At 40.9% G+C, this 17,766-nt stretch overlaps 1 protein-coding gene across 2 annotated transcripts in view; it reads left to right on the forward strand.

Annotated features, from left to right (window-relative positions):
- PLXNA2 (plexin A2) overlaps positions 1-17,766 on the forward strand; it is a 771,921-nt gene that overhangs the window by 602,024 nt on the left and 152,131 nt on the right. For both annotated transcript variants that reach the window (XM_060231255.1, XM_060231256.1), the window contains exons 14-15: positions 5,459-5,576; positions 16,926-17,062. In XM_060231255.1, coding sequence (XP_060087238.1) covers positions 5,459-5,576; positions 16,926-17,062 — 255 coding nt within the window. The remainder of the gene's footprint in view (positions 1-5,458; positions 5,577-16,925; positions 17,063-17,766) is intronic.

A 17,766-nucleotide genomic window follows, 5' to 3' on the forward strand; every position in this document is an offset into this window, starting at 1 on the left:
TGCTTACAATAGCTTCTAATTGGTATGGTCAAAGATTACAGGAAAATTGATGCATAGTGCAAAACAATACTTCATAAATGTTGGACTGGAGATGGCAGTATATTCAGACAATTACAGCATAAGACTTGGATTTTGCTCCCAGCTAAAGGCATGGCAGCCAACTTTTAAACTGTTCCTTGCTGATTGTCCCTTTAATATAAGTTTTATATGCAGCAAATTCCAGGTGATATTTAACACCTTGCTATGAAAAGTTTCAGCTGTCCATTTCCACACATTAAGCCTTTGTTAAAGGGACAGGACATTTTTCTCCTGACCAATTGTCAAGCCTAGCTCTAACCGACTTTGGGCAAATCATTAAATTGCTAAGTGCCTTAGTGCTCTCCTCTTAGGAATCAGCAACACTATATTTATTTTATTGTTCTTGCCTGGAGTGCTGTGGGTGGCACAGCACTTGCAAAGTACCTTTAGATCCAGGGGTAAAAACTTCCATAGAAGAGCAATGTAATAATATTATTACAGTAATGGCTTGAGGCCATGCACTAATGCCATTGCAAGCTATATTAGGCTAGAGTTTGCACAGCCATCAGAGTTTATATACTGTAGTATTCCATTTTCTTTTTAGGCAAAGGAATTAGGGGTATTAAAATTACTCTCTTTTGATGATTCTATGAAACCCTGATTTTATAATCACAACTTTAATTAGAGCTCTTGAGCTTTTAAAGATTGTTAATATCATTAAAACATTTATCCTGGGCAGATAACAGCAAGTGTTAGCTGCATTTTCAAGATGAATCCAGATAAGAAGTCTCTCTTAAGGGTTCTGTGGGCAGACTGGATTCTCAGATAGTAATGACTTGCCATGTTCTAGCCATGCTATCTGCCAGTCAGCAATTAGGTTAATACTGGTTAAAGGCCACTTAACCCAGTAATCAGCCCCCTATGGCACTTCCAAGAGCCTTATTTTATAATAGGATACCTGTGGTTTCAGCGTGGATTAGCACTTCAGTTTCCTATCAGATCAACCATAGTAATTAATATCCCCCTCTTTAATTTGCAATTTTCCTGTGGATTCCATAACTGTGCATTATTATGAAAAGGTAGTAATTCTACCAATCGAAGAATTAAAAAGTAGGAATACCTAGAGGCTACTCAAATATCTTAAATCTGACTCTGTAGAAAATATTTTTTAAAAAAAATATGAACACTAAATAGCTAAAGGTAAATTATGTCTTACAGTAGTATTTTTTTAAGTTTGAAATCAGTGGCCCTTGTTTTCAAATAAAGACAGTTAGGATGAGACTGAAAAGTTTTGAAAGCAACAAGGTTTGTACGTTTGTAAGAACACCAACCCAACTGGACCTGTACACAGGGGTGACATTGCATTTTGTGACTAGAAGTTAAGGAAATCTTTTCAGAGCATAGAAAATTGTGAAGCATTTGCTTCCCTGCATGCCCAGATTGCCTTGCAAGTCACTGAGAGCTGCTGCAGATAGTGAGAGAGACTAATTGCCTGTTCATAGCCAGCCATCTCACATGTGAACATTGCATCGCTTAGAGCCTATGTAGAGAAATATGCAACATGCACAGACTGAACTCTACCTTAAATCCAGGAAATAACTTGTGTTTCTTGGAGTCTTTGCTGGGTTTCCAAGAATAGTCACTGTGCGACTGTGGCAACCAGATGTGGACACTAGGCAGTGGCCCAGAAGTGGGCCACTGCTGTGGGTGGGGCAAGCTAGTGCAGTCCCACTTCCCTCTCATGCATAGCTTATCTGAATCTGCTCATTGACTATACCAGTGCTACACCTGCTTTCAGCAGCTCTTGCTGAGGTATGAATTTAAGATGAGTTGTATGCTAAGTGCACAGTGAAGAAATCATAGATGTGTCTTTTGTATATCTGGACATGATGCTGCAATCATTTGCACAGTTTTTAAAAATGTTAACATTTTTAATAGGAACCAAATCAAGCACTCATTTAAAAGTACTAGCTAGCAAAACGAATTTTTGAAAACCTCCCTCACCCATTTCTTTTTCAGCTAATTTATACACCTGTAATTTTCTGTGGCCAAGATGAATGGCTGTTCCCATTGCATTTAGTGTGTGAGCTTGAAGACAGCAGCAGCCCTGTTTTGATCAGAGTGAGAAAGAGAGACACGTATAATCTGTGATTAATATGATGATGGAGAAGATTTAGGTACCCAGAAGATGTGCTATGATTGTCTAAGGGCAGCATCTCTATAGGGAGCTTGTGCTGATGTGCAATGATAACAAATCTCACATTTGTTAGCATTTACATGTTTTGATGTTAAGCTTCCTTCAAGGATTCCATCTACATCAATTCTTTGTTGAAAAAGATTGACTTAAGTTGCAGAGAACAGTAGGAGAGTGTGGGGATGTTGCTGACACTGCTTTCTGAGAATGAACAAGCCGCCATCTGCACCTGGCATTATGTTGGTGCAAGAGAATGCAAGCTTTTTCTCAGTCCAAATGGGAGACTGAAATAAATTTTGAACTCCTGTGCAGAATGATGCTTGTTAAAGCTTTAAATATTAGGTCACAAAACTGGATGTTATCACAACAATTAATTTTTTGTTGTTCAGTTGCACAGTCAAGTCCAACTCTTTGCGACCCCATGAACAAAGTCACGCCAGGCCCTCCTGTCTTTCACCATTCTCCAAAGACTGCTCAAATTCATGTTTGTTACATCAGTAATGCTGTCCAGTCATCTCATCTTTTGCCGTCCCCTTCTTCTTTTGCCTTCTGTCTTTCCCAGCATTAGGATCTTCTCCAGTGGGTGCTCACTTCTCATTTGGTGGCCAAAGTATTTGAGCTTCAGCTTGAGCATCTGACCTTCCAAGGAACAGTCGGGGTTGATTTCCCTTAGGACTGACTGATTTGATCTTCTTGCAGTCCAAGGGACTCTCAAGATTTTTCTCCAGCATCACAGCTCAAAAGCATCTATTCTTCTACACTTGGCCTTCCTTATGGTCCGGCTCTCACAGCCATACATTACTACTGGGAACACCTTCGCTTTGACTATACAGACTTTTGTTGGCAGGGTGATGTCTCTCCTTTTTATTATACTGCCCAGGTTCGCCATAGCTGTCCTCCCAAGGAGCAAACTTCTTTTAATTTCATGGCTACAGTCACCATCTGCAGTGATCTTGGATCTCAGAAATGTGAAGTCTGTCACTACTTCCATGTCTTCCCCTTCTATTTGCCAAGGCGTGATGGGGTCAGATGCCATGATCTTAGTTTTTTTTATGTTGAGTTTCAAGCCTACTTTTGTGCTCTCTTTCACTCTCAACAAGAGGTTCTTTAGGTCCTCTTCACTTTCTGCCATTAGAGTGGTATCATCTGCATATCTGAGGTTGTTGATGTTTTTCCTGGCAATCTTAATTCCGGTTTGTGCTTCATCCAGGCCAGCATTCCGCATGATGTACTCTGCATATAAAGTAAATAAGCAGGGTGACAATATACATCCTTGTTGAACTCCTTTTCCTATTCTAAACCAATCAGTTGTTCCATATCTCATTCTGACAGTTGCTTCTTGACCCTTATGCAGGTTTCTCAGGAGACACGTGAGGTGGTCTGTTACTCCCATCTCTTTAAGGACTTGCCACAGTTTGTTGTGATCCACACAATCAAAGGCTTTAGCGTAGTCAATGAAACAGAAATAGACGTTTTTCTGATACTCCCATGCTTTCTCCATAATTCATTGAATACTGGCAATTTGATCTCTAGTTCCTCTACCTCTCCAAAACCCAGCTTGAACTTCTGGTAGTGTCTGATCTACATACTGCTGAAGCCTAGCTTGTAGGATCTTTCTGCTGGCAAGTGAAATGAGTGCAATGGTGTGATAGTCTGAACATTCTTTGGCATTACCCTTCTTTGGAACTGGAATATATTGGAATAATTACAAAAACTTAATTGGTTACATTAAAATTGGAATTGACAATTTGAAACAAACCCCTTGTACAGAGGTCAAAATGTTGCCACATCCAAAACAAAATGGAATAAGACACTTAGGGGAAAGTAATCTCTAGGTAAGGTCACGTGATATAGATTCTGGTCAAAGCCCTGCTAATATGATATGTATCATAATAGTATCATACAGGCTAGGCAAAGTTTACTTAACTGGGTAGAGTTATACCTGCTATTATATCGACAGCCATTGTCATTAGTAAGCTCTATGATACAGATTAATTTCACAATGCATGGAGTGATCTCTGCTGAAGTTTCCCCTTTTTGCATTTCCTGCAAGCCACACCCCATCCTCATTTCCCATATAGGCTCAAGTGACCTCTGTGTATGAGTAGTGCTTTTTCAGTAGGCATCTTTCTTCACCTGTTTGGTACATCGAATATCTTCTTCATCATCATCATAATCTATTCTAATGTTCTGTACCTGAGGACTAAACTAGACTTGGTATTCAACTGGGTCTGCCCCCAAAACTAGGAGACATGTTAAATTTTCTATCCTCTTTCTGAAATGAGAGGACTCTCACAGCAGCTACCCTTTCAAAGACAACCTCTGCCAGAGCTATGGCTGACCCAAGGCCATTCCAGCAGATGCAAGTGGAGGAGTGGGGAATCAAAACCAGTTCTCCCAGATAAGAGTCCACACACTTAACCACTACACCAAATTGGCTCTATGCACAATAGGGTTGTGACATATGCACAATAGGGTTGCCTGGCAGTTACCTTGCACCCGCAGAAAGTTTGGAGGTGGAGGAAAATGAGGGAAAAAGTCATGTGACGCGTCAGATGAATTGATGTCAATGATGGAACTGATGGAAGTGATTTCAGTGCATCAGCTCTGGAATTCCTCCATAACTGTATCATTTCTGCCCCCCCCCCCTCCCATTTCTCCTGCTTGCATGAGCAAAAGAATTGGGTGGGAGGGATGAATAGCTGAGAGAATGTAATCACATGCAACAGCTGTTTTGGGATCTGATGTGTAAGATAATTGTTTCTTTTTTTCATGTTTTGACAACATTAATCATTTTATCTTTGAATATGCTTGTATTGTGACAGTGATGTTCCATTCCACTTGCCTTATGCTCTCATAACTAGCAGAGCATTCTCTTGTGGTCACATTTGCCAAATCTGTTATCTCCACCTTAGAGTAGGGGGTGTCTGTTTCTGATTAAACTGGGAAGTGCACTGAGAGCTGTTTCCTTAATGAACTCATCCTTTACTTCAAGGACTTCACACTTTCTTTGCTAATATATTTGCCATTAGTGCTTTGCTTAGCACTCAAGTTTACAGCTTGCAATAATTGTATCTAATTTTGACTTTCTTTCCCCTTAAATTAATACACACACACACAAAAAAAGAAGACTCCATAATTAGGTAATTCAGAAGATGAGGGAATAGGGCATGAAAATCAGGAATTCAGATACATAGAAACCTCTCTGCCTTTCATGAAACTCACTGTGGGACTTTACATTTTCAGAATCGTGTGTGAAATGGGGCAGGCAGAACCTGGAATCAGCTCTGGTCCTGCTCTTCTTTGCATTGGAGAATGCAAGGCAGAATTTGTGGCCAAGTCTGCACAGCATTACACATTTGTGGTGAGTATTAGTATAGCCATTGTGATGAGTTGATTGGCAAAATTATAGCAAATACATAAAATGGAATCTCCTCCTGCTCTGGCAAATTAATATTTTATGGTTAAAAAGAATTTTCAAAGTGACAGAAATGGTTTATTATTCATACTTTAATGCTCTTGCAAATATTTAGATTATGTACTATATTCATGTTTAGCACAGCAGCTGTCAGGATTTGTTTTCATTCCAGTTATATTTATTTTTCATCTTATTAATTTGGGTTTGACATCTGCTTTTCTTTATTCACTTTTTAGATTGCTCTGTAACCTAATAGGCTCATGGCTATACAAGATTATCCCATAATAACTCACATAGGGATGGTTCCACACCAATGCCAGTGGATGGCTGGTAGTATGGCTTCATATAATCAGCTCCAACCATTTCCTAAGCTGTTTTTAAATGTTAAGGCACAACTCAGCAAAAGCATTTATTGTAGACATGGGGCTGTTGCATTCATGTTGGCCCTTAGTCCAACATTTATTTATTTACTCACATCATTTATAGTCTGCCTTTCTCCCCAATGGGGACCCAAAGTGGCTTATGCTGTTCTTCTCTCCACCATTTTCTCTTCGCAAGAACCATATGAGCTAGGCTAGACTGAGAGTATGTCACTGGTCCAAGGTCACCCAGCAAGCTTCCAAGACATAGTGGGTATTCAAACCTGGATCTCCCATATCCTAATTTAACCTGTTAATGTGGGGAATCTCCTGAAACTTAGGGTTTTGCAGAAGTTCTAAGGAAAGTAGATGTGACTTTAAATGCATTGCAGACTAGAGTAACTCAACATCAACGCTACTCTCAGATTCTTTCGAAGGCTACCATGTCATGAGGGGCCTGTCATTAGTTAGTTTTGATATCTATAATAATAATACATTTTATTTATATCCCGCCCTCCCCACCGAAGCAGGCTTAGGGCAGCTCACAACATCTAAATTCGATATACAATAAAAGATTCCTACAATTCAATAAATGATACATTAAATAAAACCATCATTTAAAACCAACATTACTATTAAAAAAAATAACATTTATGGTGCTACATCTCAGACCTTCAGTGAATTTAGTGGCGGAAATGTCAACAGCGGATCTAACTTAACTCCATATTTAGATGAAGGCCATCTTAAAAAGAGTGGTCTTGCAGGCCCTGCAGAATTGATCAAGATGTTAGTTCTCCAGATGTTTTTTGCCTACAACTCCCATCAGCCCCAGCCATTGACCATGCTGGCTGGGGCTGATGGGAGTTGTAGGCAAAAAACATCTGGAGAGCTACTGTTGGCCACTCCTGATCTAGAACTTTGTGTAGGCTACAGCAAGCCACCCCTTCCTGCCCAAAGAGCTTCCATTCAATGCTGCTAATGAATATGATATACTTACTTATTTTGTGGACAAAAATGAACACAGCTGGCACTGTAAGATTATTATATATGCCTGCCTTGCCGAGGGGCTGACATTTAATGATTGCAGGTGTCTTCTGTGCCAAAGCATGGCTTTAACAGTGAATTTGCTGTAGTGTGGAGATCTCCCTGTGTACTATCCTGGCAAGGAGAAGTATCATGTTGGTCATAATTTCCCTCCTTTTTCACACTGGCAAGAATAATGAGAGCCCTTGTTACTCTGGGACTTAATTAACTAGAATTAATCATGGAGCTGCCTCTTTTCATTCTGTTTTGCATGTGTTCAGAAACTATAGAATACAGTACTGAAGACATGACAGGGTCATTCTTTTATCACTTACTTCTTAATAGTAAGTATATCTGCTTTATTAGCTCTATCTGGCCCGCTTTACATGCAACACATATACACACTGTAAATTCTTAGATATTCTCCTGCAACTTGCCTTGATGTACAAGAGTTCATCTACATGTAGGAAGCAGATGTTTGCTAATTCAGTAGAGGTTCCATCTATTTATTTAATCCAGAGTTCCTCTTTGTGGTCTTCCATTCTTGGGCTAATCATTGCTCCCTTCCATTATTTAATTATGAACCATGTTATTCATATGCTTGCAATTCACACCTGGGGCATTTCTGCATCTCTATTTTTGCCTAAACAAGGCATTTTATCCAGCCTCACTGGTTTTATGATGACTACATGCTTGTGCTTCCCAATGATACACAATTTGTGAATTAACTAATAGATAAATTAGATCTTTCTCATCACTCTTATAAGCAGTACAGTGGAATGGAGACTCACTGGATTTTGTGACCCTAGTATCATATTAATAACATGCACTTTTTGCTCCTGCCACATAAAAGTAAACAAATTAATGAATTTAATAGTTGTCTCGAATCCTATTGGCCATATTTTTAAAGGACCATGCCTTGCACATTCAGGCACATATTTGGCCACCTGAAAACTCTTTTCCCCTTAAGAAAAAATATTACAGTTCTGTTTACTCTGTAGTGACTATGTAAGGCAAGGGCCCTCAGATGTCTTGAGCCCGTTGGTACATTTTGAAATTTTGAGGGCGGATCCCAAAATGCCATCCCAAAATGGTTACCACAGGAGGCAAAGTTAGACTCCAAACTGCTGCTGTAGAAGGCAGAACCACTCTCTTCTCACTTTGCAAAAAAATCATAGAAAGGGAATTTTAAAAAATGAACAAAGGCACCAGAGTGGAAAGAGAAAAAGACCAGGGAATAAGAGGGAAGATGGTTCCCTTTCTCGAATGCGGAAAGAGGGAAAGATGGTTCCCTTTCTCGAATGCGACAACTTGGTGACAGTGATCCATGCTGCGGTCACCTTGAGACTGGATTACTGTAATGCCCTCTGCATGGGGCTGCCCTTGTCCCAAACCCGGAAGCTTCAACTAGTGCAGAGTGCTGCAGCCAGGTTGTTAACAGGTCTTCCTTTACAGGAACATATTCAATCTATGCTGAAAGCACTGCAATGGTTACCTATTGCTTTCCAGATTTGCTTCAAGGGACTGGTTATCACCTTTAAAGCCTTATATGGCCAGGGACCTGCATACCTTGGAGACCACCTTTCCCCATGTATTCCCCAGAGAGCACTTTGGTCAGAGTCGCAAAACCAGCTTTCAATCCCCGGCCTCAAAGAAGCCAGGCTCAAGACAACCAGAGTCAGGGTCTTTTCTGTTGTAGCTCCATGCTGGCAGAATGAATTTCCAGAGGAGGTTAGGGCTCTGTGAGAGCTTGCACAGTTCCGCAGGACCTGCAAAACGGTGCTCTTTTACCAGGCATTTGCTACCTAAGATCAATGACAACAGACACTAAACCATCTGGCCCCATAACAACAGAACTATTTGGCCCACCTCAAATGCACAATTGCAACTCTAGGACCTAGTCTTCTCTGAGATAGAAATACTACCCAATACTGTTTATGTTTTTGATTATACTGTATTTTTATATTTTTATTATTGAAGTTTATATTGTTACTGGTTTTTATGTGACTTTTATGAAATGCAAGCTGCCCTGAGCCTGCTTCAGCGGGGGGGGGGGGGGGGGGATATAAGCTAAAGAAATAAGAAAGGAAGGAAGGAAGGTGGAAATGAAAAGATCGAAAACCTGGATGGCTGAAACCTAATTCTGCAGCGGCTACAGAACATCCTTTCTTTAGTACAATGGTAGCCAGTAACAAGCACTGCCTTACAATGGCCCTGATTGCTCAGTGTGCAGCAGGGAAGTACCAGTGGAAGTACCAACTTCAGCTTCCAAACTGGAGTCCTTCCTTCCTTCCTCCCCCCTCCCCCTCTCCCTCCCTTCCTTCCTTGGATTAACACATCACAATATAATTGTGTTCTAATTGCCCTTTCACAATCCTTGGTACACTTTCCCCAAAACCTGTTTTTGGGAGAAAGAGCTGTCTATATATGTTAGCATACTGTCTGTATGAGCATGTGCATATTTTCAAGGGTCCTACCCACACTGAAACTATTTTTCTTCCATCACCCCCTCATGGCCACCATTTCTCCCTACCGTGTCACTGGGTGGTTTATAAAAAATCAGTAATTGCTGTAATGCTGTTACTTTTAAAATAAATATTAACCACAATTAAATTTTATATACATTTCACATACATTATATATCAATTTTCATCATATATCATACATAGTAAGCAAAAGGAATAAGATAAATTTCATTTAATATTTATAATTTTATTATGGAAACAGAAAGACAATATCCATTAAAGATCTTTATACCTTAAATCGCTTCAGTACTACAATATCTATTGAGATGTCACATTTATTTACAAATTATTGAGAAGTATAAAACCCTTTTCTTTAAGACAGAAAATAATTTGTTCTGAATTATATTCAAAATCCTCATTTTTTTTGTTCTATACCTAAAAAGGGGATTGTTCAACATTTTATGCATTATATAGAAACACCACAATTTTTCATATCATTGCTCCTTTATTGGAACTAATTGAGCTTTCCAATATTTGGCAATAACTAATCTGTCCACCACATACATACTTGATATTAAATTTTTCTTCTTTTGGGGGAGACATTTCAGGCCAAATATCTAATACTAACAGCTCAAAAGTGGTATTTAGTGGTATTCAAAAGTGGTATTCAAAAGATTTAGTGGTATCTTAACAATTTCCTTCACTATTTCATATACTTCCCCCCAAAACCATTGAATATGTGGACATGACCACCATATAAGGAATGTTGTTCCTAACAAGTCACAGTTTTCCCAGCAATTTGGGCTGGGAAATTTTATAGCAATTTCTGATTTTTTATATTTTTTTATAATTTATAATTTCATAATTTTATAGCAATTTCTGATTTTTTTAAAAAAAAATCTTTTCAAATTACTTAAAGTGCCAAGGCACTGGAGAAAAAGTATGAAAAATCACTGCTGACAGATGAAAGTGTATAGAAATCTCCCAAGTGGAAGCCCTACTGCCAGTGCACTTGCTCTTGAATTCTCAGTTGCAATGAATGCAGAAAGGAGAATCCTTTCTGTTTGAATGCAGCCTTAATCTGTCGTTGTGATATACTCAGCTGTACAATAAGAGTAAGGAGCCTCATGGCACAGAGTGGTAAAGCTGCAGTACTGCAGTCCAAGCTCTGTCATAACCTCAGTTCAATCCCAGCGGAAGCTGGGTTCAAGTAAGCAGGCTTAAGGTTGACTCAACCTTCCATCCTTCCAAGGTCGGTAAAATGAGTACCCAGCTTGCTGGGGGTAAAGTGTAGATGACTGGTTAAGGCAATGGCAAACCACTTCATTAAAAAAAAAAAAAGGTCTGCAGTGAAAACGTCATGATGTGACGTCACCCCAGAGTTGGAAACAACTGGTGCTTGCACAGGGGGCTGCCTTTACTTTACAACAGGAGCAGTTTTCCATGTTGCTAAAATCAGTGGCCGAACTTTGGGGTTGCATGCTATGAGTTGAAAGTAAAGGGACAATGTGGTGGGGGTGGGGGGTGAATCTGGGGTGACTTAGTAAAAGGCTTGCTAAAGAAGGCATAAAAAGGGAATGCAAATAGTGCCTGCAACAAATATAGAATTCACCTTTGTTCACTCACTGGCAGAGGAGCTCATAGTCTCTTAGGTAAGGTCACATGATGAATAATACTCTGCAATAAGAACTGTGCTAAGTTTGATCTGGCAAAGTGGAAATGAGACTTCCTTTCCCACTCCAGCACTGCCTTTGTATTCAGCTTCTTCAGGATTACGAAAAGTCACGTTGCTGGTGCCACAAGCAACAAGCATCTTATTGGTCCCTGCAAAGCTGCTTGTCATTTAAAAAAATGATAATTCTTTGACTGTACTGAAGGCAACTGTGTTGGGCTTTGTTAAGTAATAACCAGTGTCTGGGTGATGGCAATTGTGAAGATGAATCTCAGAGTAACACCTTTCAGCAACTCATTAAACATATGGAAAAAGTTACTTGCACATAATTTCATCCTGTTGCCTGGACAGATTTTGCTTTCTGTTTTGGTTCTGACTGAAACAGACTTCATGAACAGAAGGTAGGAAAGGAAAGGTCCCCTTTGCAAGCACCAGTTGTTTCCAACTGGGGTGTTTCCGACTCTGGGGTGACCAGTTGTTTCCGACTCTGGGGTGACATTGCTTTCACAACGTTTTCACAGCAGACTTTTTACGGAGTGGTTTGCCATTGCCTTCCCCAGTCATCTACACTTTCCCCCCAGCAAGCTGGTACTCATTTTACTGACCTCAAAAGGATGGAAGGCTGAGTCAACCTCAAGCCGGCTACCTGAAAACCCAGCTTCTACCGGGGATCAAACTCAGGTCGTGAACAGAGCTTAGGACTGCAGTACTGCAGCTTTAACACTCTGTGCTGTTTTGGTTCTGACTGAAACAGACTTCATGGACGGAAGTTAATACATGGATAAAACAGGGAGGAAAACATTCTAAGAGGGTTCTGAGGGGCAGTCTCAGTTGTCTGTTCCATTGCCTCAAACCATCCATTAGTTATTTCTATGCACAAACTAGATGTGATAACAGCAGGCACAATTGCTTGCTCACTTTCAGGAGATAAATTGATATATCCTGGCAACATAAAGCATGGATTGTAGGGTTGGGGGGGGGGGGAGGGTTTGTCTAATTCTAATATCCAAGGCAATTTTCTCCCAGCTTGCCCTCAGAACTGGGCTGGAGTAAGTGGTCAGCCAAAGGTCAGTAGAAAGGTGAGGAAGAGGTCATCTACCTTCACTTGTGGACACCTTAAAATCAGAGCAAACCCAACACACCCAGAATGGTATTGAGAGAAAAATGGCCCCTATATTATTTTATTTTTCAAGATTCTAATCCTGGAATGATATCAGCCATCTAATTTGTTTACACATGTAGGTGGTGATTCACAGTTGCCACCCCAGTCGGAATGAAGAAGCTGAGACAGTGTGTTGGATAAAACCGGGTCGCTTTATTAAAACAACATGAACGAACTAGAATGGCAAGGGGTATGGCCTAACAGGACAAGCTCTGGGGTCAGCACCATGACCCCACCTTGTCTTGGGAGGGCGAGCCACCCTGCCCCCAGCACAAGCTCAGTATTCTGGCTGGTGCTGAGCACCAGGCCCAAAGCCCACCTCCACCTAGGCTAGCATCAATCCCTCTGGAAAGATCCGACCCGATGAGGCTTTGTAGTGATCTGCACTCCCTGCATTGAGTCGTAAAGCCCATCTACAGCTCATACAGACCACCTGCACCAGCTGGTGCTGAGCCATAGGTGCTCCCCTGAAAACATTGTGGCCCATACCTCATCCTGCCCAGCAACCAAACTAACAAAACTCCTCCCAAACCTCCTAACACTATAAAGCAGTACAAGGTAGGCGAAAAACAAATTCACATAGGCCAATTCTGTGAAGATTAAAAAATTCCTACCTGTCCCCTAATAAGGTGACCGGTAATTGACCTGTATTGACAAGGGTGGGCGGGCGGGCCAAGAGCCGAGAAGAACTGCGTGCTTCTGGGTGGGGGTGGGGCTTTTAGAGCCCCGACACCACGCCAAGCCGCAGGCTCCTGGATGCCCAGGACGATGGGGGCAGCCTTCCCTCCTTCCCGGTCAGCAACAGCGGCCCCTAGCCAATCACTGGCGGTGCCAGCTCGGCTGGGAGGGGCCGGTTTCTGGTGAAAGAGTCAGTAATCCAAACAAGATAAATTCTGTAGTCTGCTCCTTTTCATTCCTGCAGCAGAAACAGGTTTGTTTACCTCAATGTATGCAATTTCATAAAGAAAAACGGTGACTTATGAATGACTCATCAGGGAATCAGTATGGTTGAAATGTCTTGGAAATACTTATTGGTGGGGTTGCAGAGTCTTATCTCAGAACAGCAATCAGTAAGCATCTCAGAAATACCAGAAAATAAGAAAAGACAAAGAAAATGCTGGATGACTGCCAAAGCACAGGTACTATTGGCTAAGGAAAGGCGACTTGTCTAGCAGCAGGGGACAACAAGAGAATCATAGCTAATTGGAATATTTTGTTACATGGAATTAATCCAATTTGCATGTTATTTTCAAGAATGAGAGCTGCAGCTTGCTAGGTCTTTTGTATTTCATCTACAATATTTATATTCTGGAATAATTTCTCTCAGAAATCTTGACCTGTCCTTGAAACCATGATGTACAAAAAAGCCTACATTTGAGCTTCTTATTATTTACCCCTTTAATGCTGACCATTTTGCATGTATCGGTATCTTCTAAGTATAGCTGCAGCCACAAGGGCTAGAATCTTGAAAATCAAAATAAAATATTCTGATATTCAAGTTTATGGGAAACAAAAAAATGCATTGGACTAATATACCTCTTAGTCTTATGTTTGTTTCTTAGTCTTATGTTTGTTTCATCTTGCCCATTGTAACCTAAAATTGCTTAAAAATACAGCTTTTAAATTTCTTGGCTGTAATAATCCTGTGTTACGTGCTATTTAATACTAAAAATTGCTGTGTTTTCATTCATGGACCTCAAAGCATTTTGCACTAGAAGTCAGCTTCATTATCCCCACGTTATAGATGAGAGAAATCATGGCCATAGAAAAGTCATTCACCAGACCAGGCAGGAACTAGAACAAGCACCTATTTATGCTGACTTTTATTACCTCCTTTGGTTATGTTGCTACCATTAGAGGATCATTACCTAGCATTAAAAATTCAGCTACAGATTTAAAGACTTTTGGCTTCGGGGGGGGGGGGGGGACTATTTCTCTTATTGTTCCATATATAGCCTCTTTGGGAGCCTTTCACTTTTCAGAGCTAGAGCCCTGGATTAGTTTGACCACTGAATTGCTTTTGTATGTTAGTTTGTATGATGCCTTCTGGGAAATAATATGATTGGAGAACAGAGGTTGGAGGCTTTCTGGACCACTGGGCTCTTGTAGCAGCAAAAAGGCTGTGTTTAGGAAATACTACTGGGATATTGTCAGAAAGCAGATGAGATCTGTTATAAGAGAAAAAATAATGAAACAATGGGGTTACTCCATGGACAGAAAAACAGATGGAAAAAAACTACCTGCCTTCTTCATCTTCCCTTTGTGGAGCTACATAGCTATCACTAAAGTGTGAGCACGTTGGTTGATCTTAATTTTTCAGATAGTATATGAGGAGAGATGGTGCCTCTAAAATACATTATCTCAATTCATGCAGAGTCTAATATCTTGGTGGGCAGCCATGTTGGTCTGAAATAACAAAACAGTGGGAGACCAGTGGCACCTTTAAGACCAACACACTTTTATTCAAAGTGTAAGCTTTTGTGTGCATGCACACCTCCTCAGAGAAAGTGAAAAGAAACCCATCCATACATATAAGACAAAGGTGGAACAGCAAATTAGCATGCAAGCATACAACATAATGAAATGTTTTAATAGATACAAATAGGAACAACAAGCTAAGTTTATAAGGGCAACCTCTGCCTTATCATTCCACTCTGGGGGCTGTCATTCTAATCCCAAAGTAGTCTATCTTGGCCCAGAAACCTTAATCAAAAATCCATTTTGCGCTTTCTTTGCAACTTTGTCAGTGCTGCAATGTATTTCAGTTGAGTGGGGCTCAAGTAGTTTTACTTTCCAGTATTTGTATGCTAGCTGAAATAAATGGTTGATGTTTTGAGCCAGCTTGTCTCTGCTGAATGGACCTGAGAATGGGTGCCTGAGTGAGTACTCTAACATGGAAATCCTCAGCCAACAGAAGACATTACACTGAAGAAACACTGCCACTCTGAGTAGACTTGGGATGGAGGTGGATGGGAGAAGCTTGCAATGACCAGCCATTTCATGTTTTCCTAGGCTCAAAGCATTTCATATTTTTAGTTTATATTTTTAGTTTCTGCTGTGATTCTTGTGCTTTTTCTTGATATTTTATTTTAAAAATCACATTACCAAATCCCACTATTCCACCATCTTTCCATTTTATGCAGGCATCTTTTAACAGTGGGGGGAAATCTGGGAGGTGCAAGTTATCAAAGACTGCTATAAACAAAATATCACAAGGGTTTTAAGCATGTTTGTATTTTAATCTTAAAATATTTTTAATTGTTATTGTCTGTATCCTTTATTATCTCTGCTACCTGGCATTACATTTTATGGCATGCATGGCCCAGCTCCACCAAGCCCCATTTATGTCTGATCTGGCCCTTGTAACAAATGAGTTAAACACCTCTACCTTGGACTTTGTTGTTATTTATCTTACACAGACTAGCCTTCTTCTGAGGACTTCAGAGCAGAGTGTTTGCCCCCCTGTCGGAATGAAGAGGCTGACACAGTGTTGGATGAAAACTGGGCCGCTTTATTAAACATAACTTGAATGAGCAGGAATGGCAAGAGGTCTAGGCCTAACAGGACAAGCCCTGGGGTCAAACCCAGGACCCCGCCTTGTACTGGGAGGGTGAGCCACCCTGCCCCCAGCACAAGCCCAATATCATCTGGCTGGTGATGAGCAGCCAGGCCCAAACTCCACCTCCACTTAGGCCGGCATCCAACCCACTGGAAGGATCCGCCCCGGTGAGGCTTTGTTGTGATCTGCACTCTTTGCATTGAGCTGTAAAGCCCATCTGCAGTTCGTACAGACCACCAGCACCAACTGGTGCAGAGCCATAGGTGCTCCCCTAAAATACTGTAGCCAATACCTCATCCTGCCAAGTGACCAGACTAACAACTCCTCCCCCAAAACTCTACACTAACCAGCAGTACAAGGTAGGCGAAAAACAAATTCACTTATACCAATCCAGTGAAAATGAAAAAATTCCTACCTGGCCCCTAATAAGGCGACCGGTGAAACCTGTACTGCTGAGAGCCAAAAAGAACTGCGTTGTTCGGGGCAGGGCTTTATAGCCCCGACGCCACGCCCCCTCAGCTTCCCGTATATTGGGGAGCCGAAGTCATCCTTCCCTCCTTCCGGAAGGGCAAACCTGGCCCCCAGCCTGAAAGCGGCGATGCCGTTCGGCTGGGAGGGGGCCAACTTAGCTTCCTATATGTTTAGCAGTCATATGAGGCGAGTTGGTTGAGAGATTGTGACAGACCTGAGTCTACGTAGTATGCTCCCTAGCAGAATGTGGATTGGATCCTCACTCTTCAACAAAGTTATACTCTTCTTAAATCCGTGGATTTAGAAAGGCTTAACTCTGTTTAGGATTGTTCTTCCTGTTTCCAGTCTCCAGGCATGGAACTGGTTGCCACCAGCGAAATTGTTTCCACAAAGTAAAATGAAATATGTGACATGTTGCAAAGTCTTATGTGATTGTGTGTTTTAGGCCTTCAACTCAGATTCTTTCACTGCCTTTCCCATTTATAGCAATGTATCTCAGTGCTGTAAATTCACATGGAACAACATCAGACCAAAGTAGATGATCTTTGTCTTTTTTTTTTTTTTTTTTGCTTTTTCTTCTCTAGAATCCTACAGTAAGCTCCTTGAGTCCTAGCCGTGGGCCGGAATCAGGAGGGACCATGGTGACCATCACTGGCCATTTTCTTGGGGCTGGCAGCAGTGTGTCGGTGTTGCTTGGTAACCAGACCTGCGAGTTTTATGGGTAAGGGGGCTGATGTATGCTTATGAGCATACATTGTAATCTCTTCTCTGCTTCATGGGCAGCATTTCAGCTGTTCCAGCTGTAAATGCCCATCCTCTCATTAATCACCTTAAGTCATCGTGCATCTGACAGTGATGAGAGCTGCATAGTAATGACCAATTTAATGTTTATTAATTTTATGTAATGCTTCATTTAGATATATTTAAATCCTGCTTCCTCTCCAAATCCCAAGCCCATGCTGTTTTTTTGTTTACATGTTTTCCATCTCCTTGTTCTTGAGAGAAAATAGAATCCTAAAAGAACAGCAGGCAGCTTCTTCCACTCTGTTATCTGCATTGTAGCACTAGCTGCAGGTGTGTCTGCCTCTTGGTAGTGCTCTGAACAGTGGGAAAATTTGGTATGAGTGACAGATACTAAGGATAAAAATATTCTTTTGTTCTGTCTAGGGACTTTGCCATCATAAGTAACAGCTTAAGTGTTTACAATATTTTTTTTCCCTTTCAAAATCCAGCCTCCTGAATGAAAACAATGCCACTTCACACTAGTTGTCATTTCTAAACATACAGGAGCCTGATTTAAGTGTCGTGATTGTATGCATTTATATAAATTATGATGATGATCAATAAATAACTATAGAGATATGAAATAAAGTAATGTGATCAGAACCAGCAAGAGGAACAGGGCTTTCCTGCCTCACATCTCCC

This window comes from Heteronotia binoei, chromosome 2 (assembly GCF_032191835.1).
Source record: "Heteronotia binoei isolate CCM8104 ecotype False Entrance Well chromosome 2, APGP_CSIRO_Hbin_v1, whole genome shotgun sequence".
NCBI lineage: Eukaryota > Metazoa > Chordata > Lepidosauria > Squamata > Gekkonidae > Heteronotia > Heteronotia binoei.